Genomic DNA, 24,036 nt, shown 5'->3' on the forward strand with positions numbered 1-24,036 from the left:
TGTGCCTGGTATAGAATAATAATTCCTTACACTTATATAGTGTTTTTATGGACACTCTACTCAAAGTGCTTTACAGGTAATGGAGACTTTCCTCCACTAACACCAATGTGTAGGACCCACCTGAATAATGAGACATCAGCCATAGTGTGCAGGTACACTCATCACACACCAGCTCTCAGTGGGGAGGAAAACAGAGTGATGAAGCCAATTCAGAGATGGGGATTGTTAGGAAGTCATGATTGGTAAAGGCCAGGGGGACATTTCACCTGGATACTGGGGTAACACCCCTACTCTTTTTGAGAAACACCCTGGGATTTTTAATGACCACAGAGAGACAGGATCTTGGTTTTACATCTCATCTGAAGGACAGTGCCTTTCTACAGTATAGTTTCCCCATGATTCTACTGGGGCATTAGGACCTACACAGACTGCAGGGTAAGCGCCCCCTACTGGTCCCAATAACACCTCTTCCAGCAGCAACCTTAGATTTCCCAGGAGGTCTCCCATCCAGGTACTGACCAGGCTCACACCTGTTGAGCTTCAGTGGGGCTGCCAGCTGTGAGTTGTGAGTTGCAGGGTGATATAGCTGCTGGCAAGGATGGCCTCATCCAACATGCAGGGCCTGACCCAGATGCTCACACTGAAAGGTCGTATATCAGATTTACAGTGCCTTGCGAAAGTATTCGGCCCCCTTGAACTTTTCAACCTTTTGCCACATTTCAGGCTTCAAACATAAAGATATAAATTTTTTATTTTATGTGAAGAATCACCAACAAGTGGGACACAATTGTGAAGTGGAACGAAATCTATTGGATTTTTGAAACTTTTTTAACTAATAAAAAAATGAAAAGTGGGGCGTGCAAAATTATTCGGCCCCTTTACTTTCAGTGCAGCAAACTCACTCCAGAAGTTCAGCGAGGATCTCTGAATGATCCAATGTTGTCCTAAATGACTGATGGTGATAAATAGAATCCACCTGTGTGTAATCAAGTCTCTGTATAAATGCACCTGCTCTGTGATAGTCTCAAGGTTCTGTTGAAAGTGCAGAGAGCATCATGAAGACCAAGGAACACACCAGGCAGGTCCATAATACTGTTGTGGAGAAGTTTAAAGCCGGATTTGGATACAAAAAGATTTCCCAAGCTTCAAACATCCCAAGGAGCACTGTGCAAGCGATCATCTTGAAATGGAAGGAGTATCAGACCACTGCAAATCTACCAAGACCTGGCCGTCCCTCTAAACTTTCAGCTCAGACAAGGAGAAGACTGATCAGAGATGCAGCCAAGAGGCCCATGATCACTCTGGATGAACTGCAGAGAACTACAGCTGAGGTGGGAGAGTCTGTCCATAGGACAACAATCAGTCTTACACTGCACAAATCTGGCCTTTATGGAAGAGTGGCAAGAAGAAAGCCATTTCTCAAAGATATCCATAAAAAGTCTCGTCTAAAGTTTGCCACAAGCCACCTGGGAGACACCCCAAACATGTGGAAGAAGGTGCTCTGGTCAGATGAAACCAAAATCGAACTTTTTGGCCACAATGCAAAACGATATGTTTGGCGTAAAAGCAACACAGCTCATCACCCTCAACACACCATCCCCACTGTCAAACATGGTGGTGGCAGCATCATGGTTTGGGCCTGCTTTTCTTCAGCAGGGACAGGGAAGATGGTTAAAATTGAGGGGAAGATGGATGCAGCCAAATACAGGACCATTCTGGATGAAAACCTGTTGGAGTCTGCAAAAGACCTGAAACTGGGACGGAGATTTATCTTCCAACAAGACAATGATCCCAAACATACAGCAAAATCTACAAAGGAATGGTTCACAAATAAACGTATCCAGGTGTTTGAATGGCCAAGTCAAAGTCCAGACCTGAATCCAATCGAGAATCTGTGGAAAGAGCTGAAAACTGCTGTTCACAAACGCTCTCCATCCAACCTCACTGAGCTCGAGCTGTTTTGCAAGGAAGAATGGGCAAGAATTTCAGTCTCTCGATGTGCAAAACTGATAGAGACATACCCCAAGCGACTTGCAGCTGTAATCGCAGCAAAAGGTGGCTCTACAAAGTATTAACGCAAGGGGGCCGAATACTTTTGCACGCCCCACTTTTCATTTTTTTATTAGTTAAAAAAGTTTCAAAAATCCAATAGATTTCGTTCCACTTCACAATTGTATCCCACTTGTTGGTGATTCTTCACATAAAATAAAAAATTTATATCTTTATGTTTGAAGCCTGAAATGTGGCAAAAGGTTGAAAAGTTCAAGGGGGCCGAATACTTTCGCAAGGCACTGTACTTCATGCTTTCCAGGGGTTAAATCTGATATATGTTTTTCGCTAATTTTAGTGTGGCAATCATGTACCCCTGTACCATCATTCAATGTTTGAAAAATCAGGGATTGATTATGTGACAAGATTAGCGCCAAACAGTAAATCATTAACCTTATTATTATCTAGCCTTTGAAGGAGGTTTGAAGGAGTTAAAGCCAGTATTGTTCTTTATTTTCTTTGGGGAGCACAGCCTTACAAAATCAACTGTTCTCTGATTCAAAAAGATTGGTTAGTTCACATGTTTTTGCACCTTACCTCAAATGACTTTTAGATTATTAACACTATGTCGATACTTAGGAAGACATCTTCCTTCCTGTGACTCCAGGGGCAGTTTGAGTCTACACTTGCTGAATGTGATGGGCTGGACAGGGGAAAAAATGATCATGCTTTCAGAGAGGGTGTAAGCATCCATACCTCACTTACATTAATCATTGACACTAATTAACATTGTGTCAAGATGTCAGATTCTGATCCCCTGATATGAGTTTGTCCTGATAATTGCTTTGATGTACTTTACACAAGAAAGGCACCAATAAAAATGTGAGGTGCTTTATTGGGCGATCGTTGGGCTGACCGACTGAAGAGCAGGAAAAAGAAAAACAAATGATTTTGGGAGGGGGGTGGGGGAGGCTTTTGATCTTCTAGAGCTGCTGGTCCAGCGATCCCAGTTCGGCAGGTGTGTGTCAGGGAGGAGCTGCTGCAGTTTAGGGAGAGGAGAAGGTGGGGGGCAGGTGATCAGTCACCTGGTACACCCAGCACCTTCTGCAGACGGGAGACAAGGAGGTTGTGGCCACCTGTGACACAAACAACAGAGAAAACAACCCCGTTCCCACGTTCTGCACATCTCTAGCTACCTCTGAGCCCTCACCCTGACCCTCAAAGTTTTCAGTGAAAGTATGCGCATTTGAGAGTGAAAATGTTTCAGGAGAAGAGGGGATTCTGCCGGTCTAGTCTGCTGGTGTTGGGTAGTTCGCTGGTAGTTAATAGTTTATTGATCTGAGGATCTCGAGATGAGATGATTCTCGAAGGACGCCTGGTCATCGGCTTCAACAGCACAGCTGGGCAGCCCGTTCCGGTCTCCCACAACTTTGTGTAAAGAGGTGCCCCCTGCTCTGAATTTTACATTTAACCTCTGTGGTTTCCCCTGGCTGGTGTTTCACTGCTGATTGTGAAGACGACCAGTGGGCTGACTTTTCCTGGGCCTTTGCGGATGTTAGCACCTGTTGTGTTAAACAAAAACCTTCCCCTGCAATGTTGCATATCTTTGTAAAGTCAGAGTACAGCAGCTACCGAGACATTTATCATAACCTTGTGACATTCCAATACTTTTTTTTCCTATTGCGTCAAGTATGTGTTTTAGTGAGCACTCGTTTTTTCACCTTGGTGGTTGCAGAGGAAGTTTTCAAGAGTTTTCTGTTCCTTGTGCAACAGAGACACCTCGGCAGAGCTCTGTTGTGCAGGATCACCGTTCCTATTTCACATCTGACACGAGACAAGAGCAGCCTTCTGAGAGCCCCCGGTCTTCAGGTTCAGATTCACTTGGGTTAACTGGGATATCCTTGCTAAAATAAAGGAGAGTGGCTGAGTTGATTAGCAAATGCATAAGAAGCCATCAACAGCAGGATCGCCAATACACATTACATGATACATATACATAGGAGTACATGTCCTCTCCTACGGAGAATTTGCATTCTGGCCAAACGAGACACAGAGCTCCGTTCCCACAGCAGCCACACAGCCTTTCAAGTTATGCCTACAAGAGCAATCCAAGACTGATACAAAGACACAATGAAAAATGTAAAATTATCAGCAGTTTTCATCTAGTAGAACTGCTCTGAGGTACAGACAACAGCAACATTGCTTTGATATTGGCAAGGAAGACACTGATACTACCTTGTAGCCTGAGAGCAGCTCTCAAAGGCTAAGCATGTCTGTGCCTGGTCAGTACTGGGAAGGGAAAACCTACAGGTCAGTGGACCAGTAGGGGGTGCTGTTCCCTCTGGCCCACGCTGCAATGTGATTACAGGGGACACTGTATGGTTGAAGGCACAGTCCTTCAATTCAATTCATGCTGTATGGTCCCACTGGTGAAATTTGTTTTACAGAACACTCCCAACATGACAACACAAATTTTACTAACCAAGAAGTCAGTGAAATGATTCGATTTCGATTTTTAAGAACTTCATTTTCTTTTCACAAATACAGTAAATACGAAGAATCCCAAAATAGAACACTTTACAATAATATATACTGTATACCTTGAACAGTATATATGAACACATCTTGTTAAGGTTAGACAGTTACATAACAATAACTTCTCTTGTTCAGGTGCATTTTTCCCAATCATTTTCAATCACTTCCAAAACAGAACCCATCCAATTGTTTTCCTTTTTGAGGTAATCAATATCACAGGTTCTTGAGACTCAGTCTTGTGTCCTCTATTGTCCACAGATCTTCTGCTTCTCCCTTCCCTTCTCTTCACAGATCTCTGAAGAAGTCAGTGAAACTGACAGGTCATTAAAGATGTCTGCAGGCGTACAGTGTTAATGCTGCTGTCCTGACCACATACCTTGCTGGACTTGTACACTGTGGCCTCCCTAAACACCCCCTTTTTATTTTACTGGGGACATAGTTAGTAATAATAATGAATAATAATTCCTTACACTTATATAGGATATCTACTCAGCTAGATGTCTTAAGAAGGCCAGGTCCATTCCCAGGGACCGCAGTCATCCCAGTCACAAAGTGTTTTCTCTCCTACAGTCTGGTAAACAGTACTGAAGCATTCGGTCCAAGTCCAACAGACTACGGAACAGCTTCTACCTCCAGGCAACAAGACTGCTAAATAGCCAACCTGCAGCTCCTTCAGCAAATCACCCGTAATGGCTACACGGACACACAGTTTTCATTGTATTCGGCACGCTGCACTACTTGGACATAGTGTATTGTATACACCCTGGACACATAGCAGCTCTATTTATATTGATTTTTGTCAGGGTTTATTTGATTTAATCAGCGCAGGTCTGCAAGTTACACTGCAAGTCAACTAATCTCAGAGAAACCTTGTTTGTCACTTTAGAGCGCAAGCAATGACTGACGGGTGATAGACCACTTCAGACCAACTTGCTACGGTTGCCAGCGTTTGTACTGAATGTCTCCAAGAGGAAACTCTCACCCAGTCCATTTTTGACGCTATGGCACACAGGGCTTAATTTACAAGGGTGCGCTGCGGGTGAAATGTAGTTAAGGACTTCAGCTTAATTTGGGGGTAAAGAAATTATATCTAAATGCAATGATATAGCATTATCTAATTATCATGCTTAATAGGATGCAAATTGCTGTATTTCTAAAATAAAAAACCCTGTCACCGAGCTCTTTTTCCCCCAGAAGCATCTTACTGTAAGCTCGCTTTGTGCAGACCAGACACCATCTTAACTCTGAAATTCTCCTGTCTGTCATCAGTTCCCCTCGAGCTCAGTGTAGCTGCTGCTCTGCGGCGAGGAGTTTTTTTAAAGAATGATTTCGTTATTCAGGCAACAGGACAATCATCATTTATTAACACAGGGTTTTTAAAGTCCGAGATAATTTGCCCAACATAATCAGGACTAGTAATCATGCAAATCCCAATCATTTTGGTCTTGTTCCTACTCATGTATTCAAGAACTGATCTTATTTTTCAAACTTTTGTTGAACGTAAATGATACAAAGAGAAAAGGTATCCAAAAAACATAAATGTACAAAAACAAAACACAATACAATATATTGCCAGAGGTAATAACAGATCAGAAGACAGTAAGATAAGATTTTTACATCACTTGTGTTTTTGCTTTGTTGTTTTTTTCAGGTTTTTAATGGTGTTCAAGTTAGACCGTTTTGTTTAGTTAATATGAGATTAGCCCAGAATTACTAACAAAATAATTATAAATAAATGTTCTTCTTCCATAGTAGATCTTGCACAAAATATCAAAGTCGTTAAAACTAATATTCACATTTAAATGGTTAAGGTTTTTCAGGTTTATGCAAAACAAACTTCGTATATATACCAATGACAAATGTGTCCAAATTTCTTCTCCAGCCTTACAGAACACTCGTTAATGATCTTGTTCACATATGAAACTAGAAAGTGTTAATTTAACAGGATAAAATCTGTAACAATTTTAATTGGTATTTCTTTAACCTTGATTGTAAGGTTATCTGTGAACTATCCAAACTAACTTCCAGTTAATGTTCAGTTCTTAAATTTATATATATATATGTAATGCGTTGTAATGCTTTTTTTAGTATTTTATAATTTTATATATATTTGTAATTCATAGCCATTAACGAAAAATCATGTAACAATAAGTAACAACGAATGAAATAACCTATGCATTATAAGAATTATCAGGGATACTCAACTCAAAAACTGATCTATTCACTTTCCTTTACCAAGCGCGTTACTTCGTATGGATGTTATGAACCTATGTGTTTCTATTCGCAAATTATGCTTTCATTTACGATTATCACTCTTAACGTACCCGTTTTGCAAGTGGTACACGAAGTTTTAAAATCTGGTGTGAACAAGCGGAAAACATTTCCGTGTGTAAAATATGTAAACTCCGTCACCTCGCCGCGGCCGGTGTACGTGGGGTCGCGCACGCTCACGGACGGTCAAGCCTAGAGGGTGAGTTGGGGTGTGGTCTCCCCTGAGACCTGGGACCTTACACCCCGTTTAGGAGTAATACATCCCCAATAAACAAGACTCTGCGGCGCTAACGCAGCATTTTCAACCCTCTTTTTTATTATAATCTTATTAAAAGAAGGCTAAAAACTCGCAGTTGCATCGCAGATGTCTTCTTGCGGCGAAAGGTGGACAGTGTTAAGATATTTTTTTACGCATGGACATTTTTCCGCGTGTACACACTAGATGATTATTTTAAATCTCCGCGAAGCGCGTCAAAAACCGCAAGGCTGGTATGTTGGGGACATTTTTTTTCTTTTGTTTAGACGCGGTTTTCATCACTCGCATAAACATGGCAGCTCTGTCGTTCGATCTCCTCCGCCAGACACCGCAGTTTGTGTCCTGGGGGGGGGGGAGCTGCACAAACAGAGGAGATACGATTGAAGGCGTCTAGATGGAGTTTGCAAATCGCATTAAAAAAACAACAACTTTTCTCGTGGTGTATTCAGGTCCGCCCGCTTAGAGGAGAGACAATCGCACCGAGCACAATCGGGTCGCGATTGTATTCATCCCTATTCCAAGCGGATTGCAGGTGGAACAGCTCTATTCGACACTGAAAATACAAGACTTATTCTTCCTGGCACAGGGACCCGCAGCGCACCCTTGTAAATTAAGCCCTGTGTGCCATAGCGTCAAAAATGGACTGGGTGAGAGTTTCTTCTTGGAGACATTCAGTACAAACGCTGGCAACCGTAGCAAGTTGGTCTGAAGTGGTCTATCACCCGTCAGTCATTGCTTGCGCTCTAAAGCGACAAACAAGGTTTCTCTGAGATTAGTTGACTTGCAGTGTAACTTGCAGACCTGCGCTGATTAAATCAAATAAACCCTGACAAAAATCAATATAAATAGAGCTGCTATGTGTCCAGGGTGTATACAATACACTATGTCCAAGTGTAGCCATTACAAAACTGTGTGTCCGTGTAGCCATTACGGGTGATTTGCTGAAGGAGCTGCAGGTTGGCTATTTAGCAGTCTTGTTGCCTGGAGGTAGAAGCTGTTCCAGTAGTCTGTTGGACTTTGACCGAATGCTTCGGTAGCGTTTACCGGACGGTAGGAAAGAAAACAGTGACTGGCAGTGAGAAGTGGGGCGCTGATGGGCTGAATGCCCTCTGTATTCTCTTTTGTCACCATCTACAGTCATCCTCCGTGGTGTGTCTGAATTATAGGAGTGACCCTGTGCAGACAGCAGCACCCTGTCCCAGAAGAAGTGTCCTAAACAGGGATGGGGGAAGAGCAGAAAGGTGCAAACAGGTGCCTCTCACCTCAACCAGCATCAGGGACATCTTCAGCCATCCATGTCTCTCAGTAGGGGGTTGCTCTTCACAAAAGGTGCTGAAATCAGTGTTTTTATTTCTGCCTAGAAGTCCAAACACCTCCTTTTCAAATGCAGAACGGTCCCCCAATCCAGATTATCCAGGGCTGAGCGATTCCAGGGAAATGTCAACAGCTCCCCATTCTGCTGCTCTTGTCTCCCACCTCTTCACACAAAAGGGGCTTTTAGTGTTTAAGGTGCATCCCGGGTGTCCAAACGTAAGAAAAAACCTAAATCCTTAGTGATTGACTGCTTTCAAGCACGGGCATCAAATCACGTAGGAAAACCAGTTTAAATTCCAAGGGGTCCAGGACAACAACTGCATGGAGTGATTTGCCAGTGCAATCAAAAACATCGGAGCTGGGATGGAGTTTAGATCTAGAACTGCATGCATACAGAATGATACAGAATACTTGGCTGCATCTGTGTAAACAATTACATAGCAATTATAACGTATAGTCGAACATGTTTGTGTGTACATGTTGACGTGTTTAAATTCTAATTTTACGATGCAACTGCAAGCTCCAACTGGTTATGAGACAGAATGAAAGTGCAAATCATAAGTGTTGCACAGGCAACGCCAAGCAAGGGTAACAGGGAGAAAGACTGTCCAATGGACACACTTTCCAGTATACCCTTTGGAGGAATCATATGCCTCATCGTTTTTATAAAAATAAAAGGATGAGTGAAATATATCTTATGTCCACACAGGCTGATCATTGTCTAGTAACACCAGCCAGAAAACATTAAAAAAATGAAGCTGATACTGTATAGCTATTAGATTCGCACTGCAGAGTGGCGTGGTCCAGTCCAGATTATCGGACTCCTACTGCCCTGCGACCTGATCGATTCCAGGTTTTACAGTGCTCCCATGAGGCTACATAGAAGTTTGATTCCACTTCAGGTTTTACAAGATGCCAACTACTTCTCCAATGTATAAATGAGGCAGAAAAGGCAGTGTGCTTTTAACAGCAGTTATTGCATCTGCCTGAGCAGAAGCGTTCCTCAAATGTTAGCGAATGTGAAAAAACCAGGAGGGTGTGCTCACCAACATACTGTATGTGAACCGAAAGTAAAGAAAAAAGACTGGGCAAGGGGAGTGTTATTTTCAACATCCAAAAAAATGAGAAGGAAGGGCAGTTACACAATGGAGTAAAAGATGAGAGCTTAAAAAAAGCCGTTCTGTTCAGATAAATCTTTAATTCAAGTTAATATATAATTAAACGGATATGTGTACAGTTAAAAAATAGTCATTTATTATATTTTATCATTCCTCACATTGTACCACTAATCCTGCTGATGAAAAAGATCCAGTATGGTTTCAAAGCAAGGCTTTCTCTTGGACTGTCACGCATGTAATTGGCCCCCTGCTTGAGCCCACAGCCTCTCTCAGCGTCACAGTCCTCCCCTGACAAGATCACGCCTTGCTGGTGAATGGATTGGCACTTCCGATGGGGATCAGCTCTGATGATCAGTGTTATCACTTCGTTACAGGATTACAGGCATGTAATCATTACAGGCATGGCCTGACGTTTTGTTTTTGTCAGATACTCTGTTTGTAGCAGAAGAGATACTGGTATCTATACTGGTAAGTGAGCTGGCTCATCTAAACAATGAGATAAGCAAGCTGAGAATGCAAAGAATCAGCCAAACCACCAATCTCGGCAAAACGAGCTGATTTTAAAACCCATCAGCCTGTGATGCATTCTCGCACACACACACACAATGCAGAGGAGACAAAAGGGTACAAACTATTCAGGTATAACTGGACTACAGTTTACAGAATGGTACAGTCTACAAACTCTTGTACTAAAGTAAACTTTGAAATCCGCATTAAAAATAAACTTCCAAACACTCCAATAAAGAATATCAGTTGGCAACAGTGTATTGGCTTGCTGTCACCCAAAACCTCTCCATCTCCAGCCCCCAGACTCTGGCATCCTCGGCAAGTTCCAAAGGCATTCCAGGAATTCCTCTTGGAATGTCATTCGGAATGCTGTAGAACGACTTTGGAAGGCTCTGTTTGGAATCCCTCCAAAGTGAGTGCTACACTGTCACGCTGAGGCATTCAGCAGTAGTTTGATTTCCAGAGCTGTATTCACTCTCTAGTTTGCATCCCCAAGCCCATAGCGTTTAAAATACATTGGCAGTAGTGTACATTCAAATGTCTTTGTCCTCCTGTTTTTAGCATAAAATGGCTTCTTGTAATTTTGCCACACAAGCACACATGACACCAACCTGATGTATACCGCTTACAACTCTCCAGAAAGTTTTTAAATTGGTGGTCTGTGGCATGTGGACGAACAGACCAACAAGGTGTCGAACTACATAACTAGTTAAAAGATTTTCTTTCTACTTTCTACAGGTGCATGTGAAGTTAGCTGGCCTGGGCAAACAACTACAGAGGGAAAACCGTGCACTTTGGGCCAAACAAAATTATATCTACAAATCAAATTGATTGCACAGTCAAATAAGACCATGAAAAATGTGTTCCCATGAGCACTGGCAGTACACACCAGAAGGCATTAATGCACAGCAGAATGAAGAGTCTGGTGGCACAGTCCAGGGAATTGGACTGATCCAGTGCAGAATTTTCACAAATAAAACAAACACTTCTACACAATGCATTCATAAACAACTGCATAGCACAAACCTTACACACTATAGCCAAAAATGAAAATAATGCATATGTTCAGTCTGACTATAAGGCTGACATTCCTTGGGGCACTGTATAAGATCGATGTATTACAAGTGATAAATTGCTTTAGTTTCAATGGATGGCTTCTATAAAACAAGGTTTAAATGGGAGATTCTATTATTAACATCCAGAAAGACAATAATAATAAAACTGACAAATAGGCAACACCCAACAGAAGCACTATTGGCACAAATTGGCTGACACACTGAAAAAAATCCATTTTCAAAGGAGGGATTATACCTACAGTATGAACACACAAATTCGTGATTATGAAGTAACAGAATTTAAAGGCAGCTATTCTATTTAGTAAAGTTCATGGCCTTCACTTCCTGCTATTTTAGAATGCAGAACACATCAGTTAAAGCTACGGGTTTAGGTCTGCTTTTAAAATATCGGTCTACAATTGTCTCAGCCACAAAGATAATTATTCCCTTAATTCAGGATACATACAGAGAACGGATTTATCAAGTAAGCAACCCCTCCAAAACACAAAAATTGTGGAATAGCTCCAGATTATCCTCTGCATGACCGTCTAAAACAGGCCACGCGGGACAGAAAAGATCAGGCTCACACAGGTGCTCTGTCACAGCTCGGTATACAGCGCGTAGTCTTTGTCTGGACTGTTCCTTTTATTAAGGCTGGCCTGTGTGCAGAGAAGGTTAATCGAGTTTTACTTTAGAACGTGACGAGCAACATTGGGAGCATTCTTTAAATATAGGTGCCTATACTTGTTTACCACTTTACAAACTTTTCAATGTGGAAAAGATTTAAGACAATAACTCATGAAGACTTTGATTTACAAATAACGGCCTCCAGAAAACTGACCTGCATGATGACAATGACCGCTTTTCAAAGTTTTTGCCACTGAATGTCAATGACACTCTAAAACAGTAAGCCAGAAGGGAAATTCTAAAAGCTTCCCATGTCAGGCTTTTACTCCAGGGACTAATTACAGTGAGTTTGAAAGGGAGTAAAAAGGTAAAAGGTGAATGATTAGCAGGAGACAAGACTCGTGTGGGAATTTGCAAATTTGTTCTGTTTGCAATTAAAGAGAGGATTAAAAAAAGACGTTGGCTTTTATTTGGAACGAAATTAGGGTGAGAGGTCCCCCTACTGATTGCCGGTGGTAACTTCAGTCTAGCCACCCCAGCATGCAAAAAACTCCTTGGTGCTCATGAGAAGCAAAGCCAATGCCTATGAATTAAAAATAATTCAATGCAATAATTACTCTAGCTAATTTCTAATAATTTTATTATAGATTCATATTTTTTATATTTAACAATCTGTGCTTCGAGTTTGGCTGGAAACAATGGTCATGATATCTACAGCATGATTTGCTGTCGGTTAAAAGCACCTTCATGAAGCAAAGCTGAGAACTCCCACTCTCGCTGGAAGAGTGATGTGTACACAGAAACTGCCTGAGACCTACATCTGAAACTGCAAAAAAGTTAATAACTTAAACATTTACAAAGAAGAACACTTTAACACCAGGCTTTTATAAGACTCATAAATGTTTGATAAAACTGATCAAAGTCCTCAATTATTTCCTGACTAAATGAGAAGAATCCAGGATTGCGACAATGCAGTGTGCCAAATAACACATCTGAACCTGCATCTGCGGAAAGCCAGATACTGAAACTCACCGATCTGACAGACCCATCTCTAATCATACCAGCTCTCTCACATCCTTTTAGAGTCTTGTGCTGCTTTTTACCTCTTAACCCACCTTAGTTAATAAACTGCTCAGGAGTAAAAACGGAAATAATAAAAACGACACTAAAACGCAGGTCATGGCGATGTATTCCCGTCACTCGGAGAAAATGTGTGAAGGGTGGCAGAGGGGTGGGGGTGTTCAGTATACAAGCAGCTCTGTGTCGCTGAAGAGGAACAGTGTAAAGGAACAAAAGGGAAAGGGGCTTTCTAACACACAGAGGCACAGGGGAGCTGAAAGAGGAGGAGGAGAGGGAGCGAGAAGAGGGTGGAGAGAAATGGATAGGAAAGGAGCGAAGGTGGATGAGGGAGAGAAAGGAGAACAAGGCAGAGAAGGGAGTGAGGGGGGGACAGGGAGGCCAGTCAGTCTGAAGTGTCTCCTTCCGTGAGGTTTTGGGTGGGGGGGTGTGTCCTCTCAGATTTTCTGGAGAGACAGGCCATGCCATGCTTGCTTCCCGACTCCGGGGAGCCTGTCCATCACTCTCGTTGTTCCGCCTACGGGCCAGGCTGGGTTCGTGTGCGCGTCTGTGGGCGCGCGCGCGCGGCTTTGGGGGAGTCAGTGCTCCTTCACCGTCAGGCGGTCCAGCTTCTCTGCTGCCTCCTGCGTCACGACCTTCGACCTCTTCTCGGGGCTGGGCGTGCTGGGGTACCCCCGATCTCCGAAAATGGTGCTGCCCACCCTTATGTTGGTAGAGCCCACTTCAATCTGGGCAGAGGGGGGAAAGGAAAGAGATCAACATTAAAAACATATATAATAAGACCTGATGAAGCTCTTGCGGATTGGAAAATATGAGCTGACAGTAAAAAGATAAGAGCTCCCAAACTAAACTGACCTTCACAAGAAACTGAAAAAACAGAAGGGACTTTTAATTATGAAGGGTGTAGTTTAAGGGGCGTCCTCCCCATTATAATGTGGTAGAAATCATTGTCATGATTTCTCATTATTGAGAAAACTATTTTTGTTGCGTCTGAAATTAAGCAGATAATTAGTCAAAAATGTCATGTTTCCACACACCGAAATCTCTATTCAAACCCCAGAGTGATGGAAGCGAGCCAGGCCGTCCCCATGGAAACTGTACTACTGCATGGACAACTGTATAGACTTTGTTTTAAAAATGGTTTGCAAGTTTACAAAAGGAATTTACAGGAGAAAACTACGACAGGGAAGGGAAATCTCTCACTTTTTTTCCCCCCTTAACAGCCATGTGAAAGTCCTGTGCATGACGAAATACATGCTGTACAATATAAACAGCTGAAAGACTACACAGCTGACCCTTCCCAGACCTTCTTGTGAGCACTGAATTCCAAATCTGTCTGTTACCGGCCCCCCTGAGCGAACGCCTTACTAATTCCTAGCAAATCCAGATCCTCATATGTGGGGAGGAGCAAAAACACTGGTAGTCAGTCAGCAATTGAATCAATCGGTTTGGAGCAGTAAACCAAAAAGTGAAAAAAACACAAACGCCAATTCAACTTTAAAAAAGCGTACCTTACCTCCGGCAACATGTATACAAGTACAAATCATGTACTGTATACATGTATAAAAAATTAAAAAGCGAGAATAGAAAGACTGGTAGCTGGCTTCAAGAAACATTTGGAGGCTGTGATTTCTGCCAAAGGGGGTGTTACTAAGTACTGACAGATAGGGTGCCCAAACTTTTACAATTGCCACATTAACCGTTTTATTTTTTTCAGTCTGTTAAACAGAAAATAAATATAACTGTGCATTAAAATTTGCAGAAATATGTCAAAGTTTAAGTTTCTTCGCTGCAGAGGTTGTGTTAACTTCTTTTCACTTAGAAAATCAACAAAATGTGTAATTTGGCCAGGGGTGCCAAAACTTTTGCATACAACTGTATATAAAGGCTGTTTGGCATGGCTATCTTTGACCAGCTCCCACACAAACTGTTCAAGTCTGTGTGTGTGTTCACCAATGTTTTGTTGATGAAGAGCGTGTGTGGCCCCCTCACCGCGTGCTCGAAGTCATTGGACATCCCCATGCTGAGCTCCACCTTGTCCAGGGGCAGCTTCAGGCTCTCACACAACTCCCTCCTCCGAGCCAGCAGGTTCTGCACAAACAGCCCCAGAAGGAAAAACCATTTCAGCTATACAGACAGACTGGGCAGCCTCTACTACTTCTTACTACCACTTCTATTAGGCAAGGGATGGGTTGGACACATAAATATCAAACTCAGTCAATCGGGAAGTTGTGCAGGTCATCAATGAATTAAGCAATCGGTGGGAGAACGGTTGGTTTCAATCAAGGAAAAAAAATAATAACATGCAAGGTTGGACAGAGCATTCTGTAGTTAAAGAAAATCTTCAGTAACCAGAAAAACAAATCTGGCAATCAGAATATTCATCCAATCTTCCAATCATGTGGTCAAAGCTGACTATCCAATCCTTTAAGAAAAGGACAGATAGCATTCTTTCATCATTTAGATACCTGATGCCAAATGAGCAAGGTGGACCACATGGCCTCTCTTCAATAACCTCTTATGTTTTATGCAGGAAATATTTGACAGTCAAGAAATTGCCACGCCATTTTTAAATGGTGTTGTCTTCAACGACAGCAGGGTACACACTGCACACCCGTCCTGCAGGAAACAGAACAGTCCAGCTGCCTCTAAAGCCGCTGCCAGTTCTGGCAACCCCTTTAAGAGAGGAAGTAAGCTCTGCAAAGGAGGCGTGTACCTGAAAGTCAGGGTTGGGCCCCTCGCTGAGGTCATAGCCGTACCGTCCAATCGTCATGAGCCCCACGAACTCGAGGGCGAGGCACTGCGAAACGATGTGCTGCACGGTGTTGACGGTCTCTTCCGGGGGCAGGCCATGTTTACCTGCCGACACATACGGGACAGCGAGGGGCAGGGGACTGTGTTCAACACGCTGTCACCGCCAGTCTAACTGCACACCTCATTTCTTCGCAGAAGTAAGCAATACAGTGACGCAGTGAATTACCTCACACAATACCCACTTTCAGGATGGGCCTTATAAGCAATGAGAAAGCTTTTTCATTCTAAAACATTAAGATACTGTTTCTGCTTAGACCAACAAATCAGTTTCAAATAATAAATCAAGAACTATCCATTCTAGCTAGTTCCAATCCAGGTCCTGAGGCCTATCCCAGCAAGCAACAGGCACAAGGCAGGGTATGCCCTGGAAGGGACACCCTTCTATCGCAGGGCACACACTCACACCAGGGCTAATTTTCCCAGGAACCAATTAACCTTTGAGTATATCTTAAAACTGAAGGAGGAAACAGGAGCACCCAGGGGAAACCCCATGCAAACACGGGGAGAATGTACTAACGCATGCACATAGCACCCCAGGAACTGAACCCAGGGCCCCATCTCTGTGAGGCAGCAATGCTAACAGCTGCACCAACGTGCCACCCAAGGACAATTTGTTTTCCTCCTTTTCCCCCAAACACATATAACAGAGCATCCTCTGATTTTATTACACTTCACACGTAATTAGCATTAATTGAACCAATCTGGCTATGAAATCAAATAACGTGCTTTTTTAGATTTTATTCAACTGCCAACTAAGAAGCACTTGTCAAGACAGCAGGCCTGGAGCACTGCCGCTCAGCAGGAGGCAGAGGGTGGCATCACTCTGCCCTCACCGCAATGCTGTCACATCAGTAATTTCTCATTTCGAAACAAACAGGTGCTCTTCCCAAATGTAATTCCTCTGTTTACTCACTGTCCTCTCCACTGGTGTTGATCTGGACCATGACCTTTAACCTCTGACCCAGCGTGGACGACGCCCTCACTTTCTGCCAGGAAGCATTGACTCGGTCAGCCAGCTTCACAGAGTCTACCGTCTCCACCATGAAAAGATTAGGAACGCCTGAGAAAGGGAAATGGGGAGAGAGACAGAGAGGGAGTAAGAAAAGGAATAGAGGCAGAAGGGGGTGGGGAGGAGGCAGGAGAGAGAGGGAGGCGAATGCTGCCAACCTGCCATTTAATTTGTACCCTGCTGTGGCAGAGATGACTATAGCACTACAGCAAACACCAAAACAGACACGAACACAGCAGCAGCCAATCACCTATGGTAATAAAGCATCTGCGACAAAACTGTGCACTTCCACCCACATTGGGGAGTACTGATATAATGATGGAACTTTCCATGAGGTGGGCAGTATCGAGACCAACATCATATCCACGACTCCGCCATACAAACTGCCCAACACTTCGACGGTGAAGGTTGGGGAACCCAGGACTGTCTCGGTAACATGGGCTGCGGTACGCCAGAGTCGTTCTCGACAGCACCCCAGGGGTCCTCACCCATTAATTTATTGACGTTGTTCTTCTGCAGGTGCCCGATGAAATGCCACTTTATCTCAGGACAGGAGGACAGAATCTGACCCCAAAAAAAGAAGAAACACACTTAAATTCTATACAGGTGCTGAATAAGTATTCATTCTTAGTACTGGAACTTGGAGTCACTAGATGTCTTTAATATTGGTTGCTAAGATACACATGTTAAAGAAATCTAATACTGCAAAAACAGGTAAGTGATATCTACTTCTTAAAAAACTAGGGAGTAACACTGCTGGAGATGCAACGTGCTGATATCTACTATATGTTGTTAACTTTAATAGAATTAAGTCAGAAGTGTATGTGTGTTTGTTTTGTGCATGCACATCGGGTTTGTTAAACAGGAGAAAAAAGCACGAAAAGTATCTCTATTCCTTCTTACATAAGTGTTATGGAAAATCAATGGCTTATTTTACTGGCAAAAAAATGATGAAATGTGCATGTCTGAGTTTGCACATTTTAATGAGGTGCTGGGATCAAGTGTCCCTGTGTCCGGACTCACCTGGGGATTGGACGCCTTCTCCAGCAGCTCCTGGACCTGGAGGATTAAGGAAAAAGTCAGACTTAGTGTTACCCAGTGTTACCCCAGTCCCAGCATCCTATTAATTATACATTTGCACCAGCTCCACTTTGCTATGGTACTCATGGAGTGACACTCCAACACCAGGAGGACCCCATGAAGTCCGGACAGCTGTATGAGCAACAGAACGATATATTGTAACCATAGTAACAACTATCCTCTTGGAAGCATCAAGACTATATCGAGACATTCTTCAGTTTAAAATTATTTTTTCTTTAATCAATCTTTTTGTATGTTGTAAGTCTTGGCTTGCAGCTACACTGAGAGAATGAGGAAACGTAGGCAGACTCCTCCCACCCACCTTCAAGCTAATCATCTTTTAACACATCACAGGCAGCACAGCCCCTTACTCGTTGGCTGTTTGTTTTATGCGTCTGTATACAGAGATTCAAGGAATCAGATTTATGTGTGTATGTACAGATATTCAAGATATCGGACCCACAGAAACATTCTGAGAGCTGGAAAGCATAGCAGAGCCGGGACTTAGGGCTGTCACGGTTGGCCACGGACATGACCCAGGCTCGAACCCACAGTCACAGAGCACCTTTACTGCTTGAGCCACTTGGAGGTCTCAAATCAATCATTCCTTTAGCTCTAATTTTCAATTTAATGAAAATTCTTAGAGAAAATCAGACAGATGACAAATCTTGCTACACAATATCTGTAGTACCCTCGGTCATTTAAAGAAAAAGGTTGACATCACTGGGGGGGTCTTTTCTTTCTTATCTGCTCATTTTTAACAGCTGAGATACATGCTGATTTTGTTTCTTGTTTCTATTGGTAGTGATCAGCAGCCTTAAAATGTCATATTACAATTGCAATTAAAGACACAGTCTTATTTTTTTACAACGCTTTAAACATGCTCCTGTTGCCAAGAGTAATTTTAATAGCCACAACTCCATGAAGCAGACACTGTTCAGCAGTTGAAAGGAACCTGAGCATGAATCATTGAGAAAATGACGCAGAGAGGCAAATGCAATACTGGTCAGAAGACCAGGCCAGCTCTCAGTGGGTCAGTAGAAAGATTCAGACAGGCAGATTGGACACTAACTCAGTCAAGCTTCTGAAATTAGTGTTATTCTCGCACTGTACTCACATAGTTCTCCCCAAAGTTGCGCTGGCCCTTCTGGTACGCCTCTATCACCATCTCGGGGGGCTTGGTCTTGCTGACTGCCACCAGCCGAGGAGGCAGGCTGGGCAGGGACTGGGGGGGGCAGAAGAGGGCAGTTAGTGACGTTCCTCTGCTCTCCTCCCCACTGAGAGCTGGTGTGTGGTGAGCGTTCTGGCGCACTATGGCTGCCGTCGCATCATCAAGGTGGGCCTGCACACTGGTGGTGGTGGAGGGGAGTCCCCATTACCTGTAAAGAGCTTTGAATGGAGTGTCCAGAAAAGCACTATATAAGTGTAAGCAATTATTATTATTATTACCTCAAGAGACGTTCACACGCGTGGCACACAGCAGCCCAACCCTCACCATAACTGGCCCCTGGCCTCCCCCCTAACACCACTGCACGCTCCACTCCCACACCTGACCCAGACCCACACCAGCAGGTCCGACCCCTCAGCACAGCCGCCGCCGCCAGGGAGGGCTCAAAATGGATCGGCACCACTGCAATCACACCCACAACCAGACAGCTCCACGGGGAGGTATATTTCTATATCTTGGGCTTTTTTCAGGCATGACCCTTAAGTTTAGCAAATCTCAACAAAGGAAGCAAAACTGAAGTTTTTCCACTATGGTGTGCAACACAGCATCACAGTCAGACCTCAAGCAGCATGCCGAGTCCAGTTCTCACATGGAGATCACTACCCTACAGGGAGTTCAAAAACCAGCTTCCAGAATAACCCCAGGGCTAACGGGCATGTCACCGGCACGCTCAAGCAACTAAATCCCTTCAGGACACCAGGACACATGAGGAAGCTCTGGCAGAGTGCGTGAAGGACAGAGAACAGGAAGCACCTTTACACAAAGGGTAGTGGGTGTCTGTAGCAAGCTGTAAGACGTGCCGTTAGAAGGACTGCAGGAGAGACGCTCAGAGCACTTAGCTACAGCTAGCAGGCAAACCAGCCAAGCTGGGTGGGATATTTTGCATATTCTGTTTTCCAGTGTGTTCAGAAAGGAATCGTTTTACATAATCTTAAATTTTTCTTCAACGGTTTTACAAACGTTAGTAACAGTTCGTATGCGAAGAGGCTCGCCGCGACTGCAGCTTCAATTCGCCAGACACGCCGCTGGCCGAAATAAACACCTGCGTGACGGGGGAGTGTCGCGCTCCGGCCGTGACAGCGCTCGCCCCCTGTCCGGACACGTGAACGAGCTGGAGCTGGAGCAGGAGCAGGAGCCGGCCGGAATACTCCGCCACCTGCTGCCGCTCTGAGCCGTTAGCGCCCAGCGTAGGCAAGTCCTGGGAACAAATCCCATCCGTTCAATCGATCCGAGCGTAATTCCCACAAGTCAGAGTAAGACGAGTGTTTAAACCGACAAGCGCAAGGTTGAAACAGGCAGTGGTGAGTACACATGTACTCCACAGACCAAAGGTTACCAAGGTGTCTCTCTTTACATAACCATATGGTCAGGTAACACTAAGTTTATTTGCTCGACTCGCCTGACTGAAACCCTTCAGCGACCCGCACGTTTCCCCTTATCCTCCCCCGTTTTCCCGCACCCACCTGCGGGCGCCGGGCAGCCGCCTGCTGAACCCGGTCTACGACTGCCTGTAACGCTTTGCCGATATCCTCCGACATGCCCACTCTCCACATCCCTCGGTCGGAGCTCTGTGCCTCCGTGACTCACTTCCGGTAATCCTGCAGGACGCCTTTGACTGACAGCGCGTCGTAACCAACCGCAGGCGCGAGGGGCCGAGGAGAAGGCCAATCGGAGCGCATAACGCAGTGAGGGGGCGTGGCGAATAGGCTGCAATCCTATTGCGACGTCTCCGTAAGGTCAACCGTCACCCACACCAAAATATTTGTATGCTCCGTTAAGCATTCTTCCTTATTATACAGGCACAATTGTAAACATATATTTACTTTGTGCAACTATAACTGCTGTTATTGCCATCTACTAAAAATTATTTCAATACCATTTACCGTTGTTAACAAAAAACTACCGTCAACTATTTTTTTTACAGAACCTTTAAATATTGAACCACTCTACTAGAGCCAATCTCACATCCAAAAATAACTGACGTCAGTTGCTGCATTTATTACTCATACTGAAACGGTATAGGAATAAAGAATAAATAAGAGATTTGTTAAAATCACACAACGCACTGTGTGGATATAAGCTCTGGCTACACTACGACCTAAAAAGTAAATATTAATGTAAATTAATCTGCTCGGCTCTGCCACATTAAAATGAGCACGCTTCAAAACCTCTGGAGGTCTTTGGGTTTTGTAAACCGGTGGAATCAACAATAAATTCCCTCATGTGCGTCTGTATCAGCTCCTGCAGTCATATTATACACATCCTGTGCTAGTGGCTGCTCCATTGTGTGCAGTGGTGTTGGGCTATAGACGTATTTTGCTTGTGACACAGCTGTAGTTGTAATGTTATGAACTTCTGTCTGTTTCCTCTTTGGCTCTGGGAATATTTTATCGCTTTTTAGGGAAGTAGCAGACAGATAAGAGACTGTAGTTGAATGTCTTTATTAGAAGTTTGAGGGAGCTGGGTAAATCGGGGATAGAAATGTCAACAGGTTAGAGAGGATACAGGTTAGGGGGGATACTCCGTGTGAAGTGCTCAGAAAATGCCAGTTGTCTCACGGTAAATCTTTGGGACAAAATCCCAGAATCTCTGGAGGCTGAAAACAATCTCTATTAGCACATTTTTATTATTGGGACCTAATGATGAAAACTGCAGTTATTCTTAGAAAGATAATGCTTATCAACCTGCTCCAAAGTAGGGTTTAATTTAAAGCACATTCAACACTTAAACCTGGAGTAAAACTGCAGGTGTGACATAAATATCAGTATCTTAAAAATAAAATAAGAAATATGTCATCTTACATCAATGTAAAACAAGGATTAAATATAGAGCTTTTATACCAAGGGAATATAGTGGAGTATAATGTCTCATCCTTGTTGATGACCCTTTAATTAAGATTTTCAGTTCTGTTATGAGTTCAAGGAGACAGCTCAGCTGTACCATTAACAATGGTAAAATCCACCCAATTCTGGTCCTTGAGACCTCAGTGTCTGGTAGTTTTCGATCCAGCTGGACCTTCAGTTGGGCAGTTGAAACTGAGATCTAATTTGATCATTAATTGTTAAATTTGGGAGTTAATTTAATACTCAAGAGCTCAGTTTAAACAACAGAACAGTAGACACTGGGGTCAAGAGCTCCCGGATTGGAAAACACTGTTGCAGCTAATGAATTGTTCATAGTAGGTTTATAATAAAATCAACCATTATTTTTGTTATACCCACCACATTTTAAAATCACCAGTTGTGTGTTTTTCATGTATTGCCCACAGCTACGAACCTCTTGACCGCACACAGGAGAATGAGGAAGTGTAGGCAGACTCCTCCCACCCCCCGACCTTCAAGCCAATCATCTTTCAACACATCACAGACAGCACATCCAATCGTTGCTGATTGGAGAACAGACATGTCCCTCACTGACTGCACGGTGATCCTGAGTGACACACAGCACCGGGAGTCGAGAGATTCCACCGTAGTCCTGGCAGAGCTCAGAGACCCTCTGGTGCAAAGAGCGCTATAAAGAAGCACATTTGATTCAACTTGACTTGCTGGCTAAAAAAGCAATTGACTGGCAATGGACCACAATACTGGTATTCACCCTGTGAGCCTTTCAGTTCAATCAATAGCAGGAGTTTACTTCAGGACTTGAATTTGTAATTAGCCTTGATAAATTGTTTGCATTTTAATTAGTAATTAACTGGGATTGATTGTGTATGAGTACTGCAGTGCAGTAGTTTAAGTGACCCTGGGTTACTCAATCTTTTGCAGTTCCGATGCTTGTGAGTTATTGACAAGGACAGCTTTTAAAATTATTTATCTCGTATAAATTATCCTTAGCTGGCTGTGCTTTTCCTTCTGTTTTTATTTCCTGCTGAGGTCTTAGTAAAAACAGGCTGTAGACAATCTGGAATGAGCCCTTCAGATGAATGGTGTCATTGTTCAGCCTTACAGATGGACTAACTGTTTCCCACTTGTAAAGAGCTGGACAAGGTTATGGACCAGTAAGGAGTACATAGGCCAGGCTACAGGTTATTTTACATACCTAGCTCATGTGGTTGCCTAGGAAATCATAAGAGATTTAGTTAATACTCTTGTCCTGTTGTTTCAGTGTATGAATGATAACAAATATGGCAGATAAGCTTGTTCCACTTTTATCAGCTTCAACAACATGGCTTGGTAGCCTTTCTGCTGAACATTGAAGAAATTTCATAATTATGGGGCCAAATTGAAATTTACACCATCTAAGAGGTACCCCCAATATACCTATAGTGAGACCAGACTTTTTTCAAAGTGGACTCCAAGACACAGGAGTGTATCTTGAACAGCGCAAAACAAAGGCATAGAAATAAAATTGGAAGTTTAGAAAAACCTGCCTTTCCTTTCCATTTTGTGTGTTTCAAATTTCTCAGTTCTGGCATGTAGTCTATCCTCAGTTTAAATTTCCTTCTGAAGGACAATGCCTCTCCAGCACGATGTTCCCTGTCACAATACTGGAGCATAGGATTAGACATTCTGAAGAAGAGTGCCACCTACTGGTCCACCAACATTACTTGCAGCAGCAATCTGAATTTTCTTGTCTTCCATCCCAGTACAGACCAGGCCTGGCCTGCCTTAGCTTCTGAGACCAGATATGCTCAGGCAATGAGGTGGTAAATATCAAAGCAACACAATCATCAGGATTATGTCACCTGAGCTCTTTCATCATGGAATCATTTATGACTTTAATCATTCTAAACCCACACTACTTCCTGATCTTCAGCCATTTAAGGTTCTCAATTCCCCAGAAATCCTGCAAGGTTAAACAGGTGATAAGTGTAAACCAAAGGCGTAGAAGTAAAATTGAAAGTTTAGCAAAACCAGACCTCTCTCTCTGTTTAGTGGAGCATTAAATATGGAGGGATCAGTCTCCAACTGCTCTATTTCCTGATCTGAAGCTATTGATGGATGTTATTTTCCTGTACATTCTGCAGGGCCACACTATCTGGACTAGTTTGCCCGGCTGCTGTGAAGTGTTTTATGGAAGAAAGCAGACAGACGAAAGGCAGGTGTGATGAAGCTGAAAGCCTTTATTTGCGGGAAGAAAGAGCTTATAGCTCTTCTATCAGATTATATCTGGGCAGGATTCTGGTCGGGGGCAGGGTGGCGGGTCGGGGGGCAGGC

At 43.4% G+C, this 24,036-nt stretch overlaps 1 protein-coding gene across 1 annotated transcript; it reads right to left on the minus strand.

Annotated features, from left to right (window-relative positions):
- Positions 1-12,118: 12,118 nt before the first annotated feature.
- plpbp (pyridoxal phosphate binding protein) lies at positions 12,119-20,459 on the minus strand. Its single transcript, XM_088905397.1, has 8 exons — positions 20,344-20,459; positions 18,770-18,877; positions 17,596-17,631; positions 17,061-17,136; positions 16,477-16,623; positions 15,466-15,608; positions 14,742-14,840; positions 12,119-13,477 (listed from the first exon to the last, which is right to left on the minus strand). The coding sequence occupies exons 1-8, from the start codon at positions 20,431-20,433 to the stop codon at positions 13,328-13,330; spliced, it is 849 nt and encodes a 282-aa protein (XP_088761523.1). The 5' UTR covers positions 20,434-20,459; the 3' UTR covers positions 12,119-13,327.
- Positions 20,460-24,036: the final 3,577 nt, after the last annotated feature.

Source organism: Atractosteus spatula, chromosome 2, assembly GCF_055471065.1.
Source record: "Atractosteus spatula isolate fAtrSpa1 chromosome 2, fAtrSpa1.hap1, whole genome shotgun sequence".
NCBI classification, from domain to species: Eukaryota; Metazoa; Chordata; class Actinopteri; order Semionotiformes; family Lepisosteidae; genus Atractosteus; species Atractosteus spatula.

Bases quoted from the DNA above. Each gene is read 5' to 3' on its own strand.
- plpbp (XM_088905397.1), bottom strand. From the start codon at position 20,433: ATGTGGAGAGTGGGCATGTCGGAGGATATCGGCAAAGCGTTACAGGCA. The intron at 16,624-17,060 runs GTGAGGACCCCT...TCCCTTTCTCAG, and splicing joins CAACGTCAATAAATTAATGG to GCGTTCCTAATCTTTTCATG. The intron at 13,478-14,741 runs GTGAGGGGGCCA...CCCTCTGCCCAG, and splicing joins CCAATGACTTCGAGCACGCG to ATTGAAGTGGGCTCTACCAA.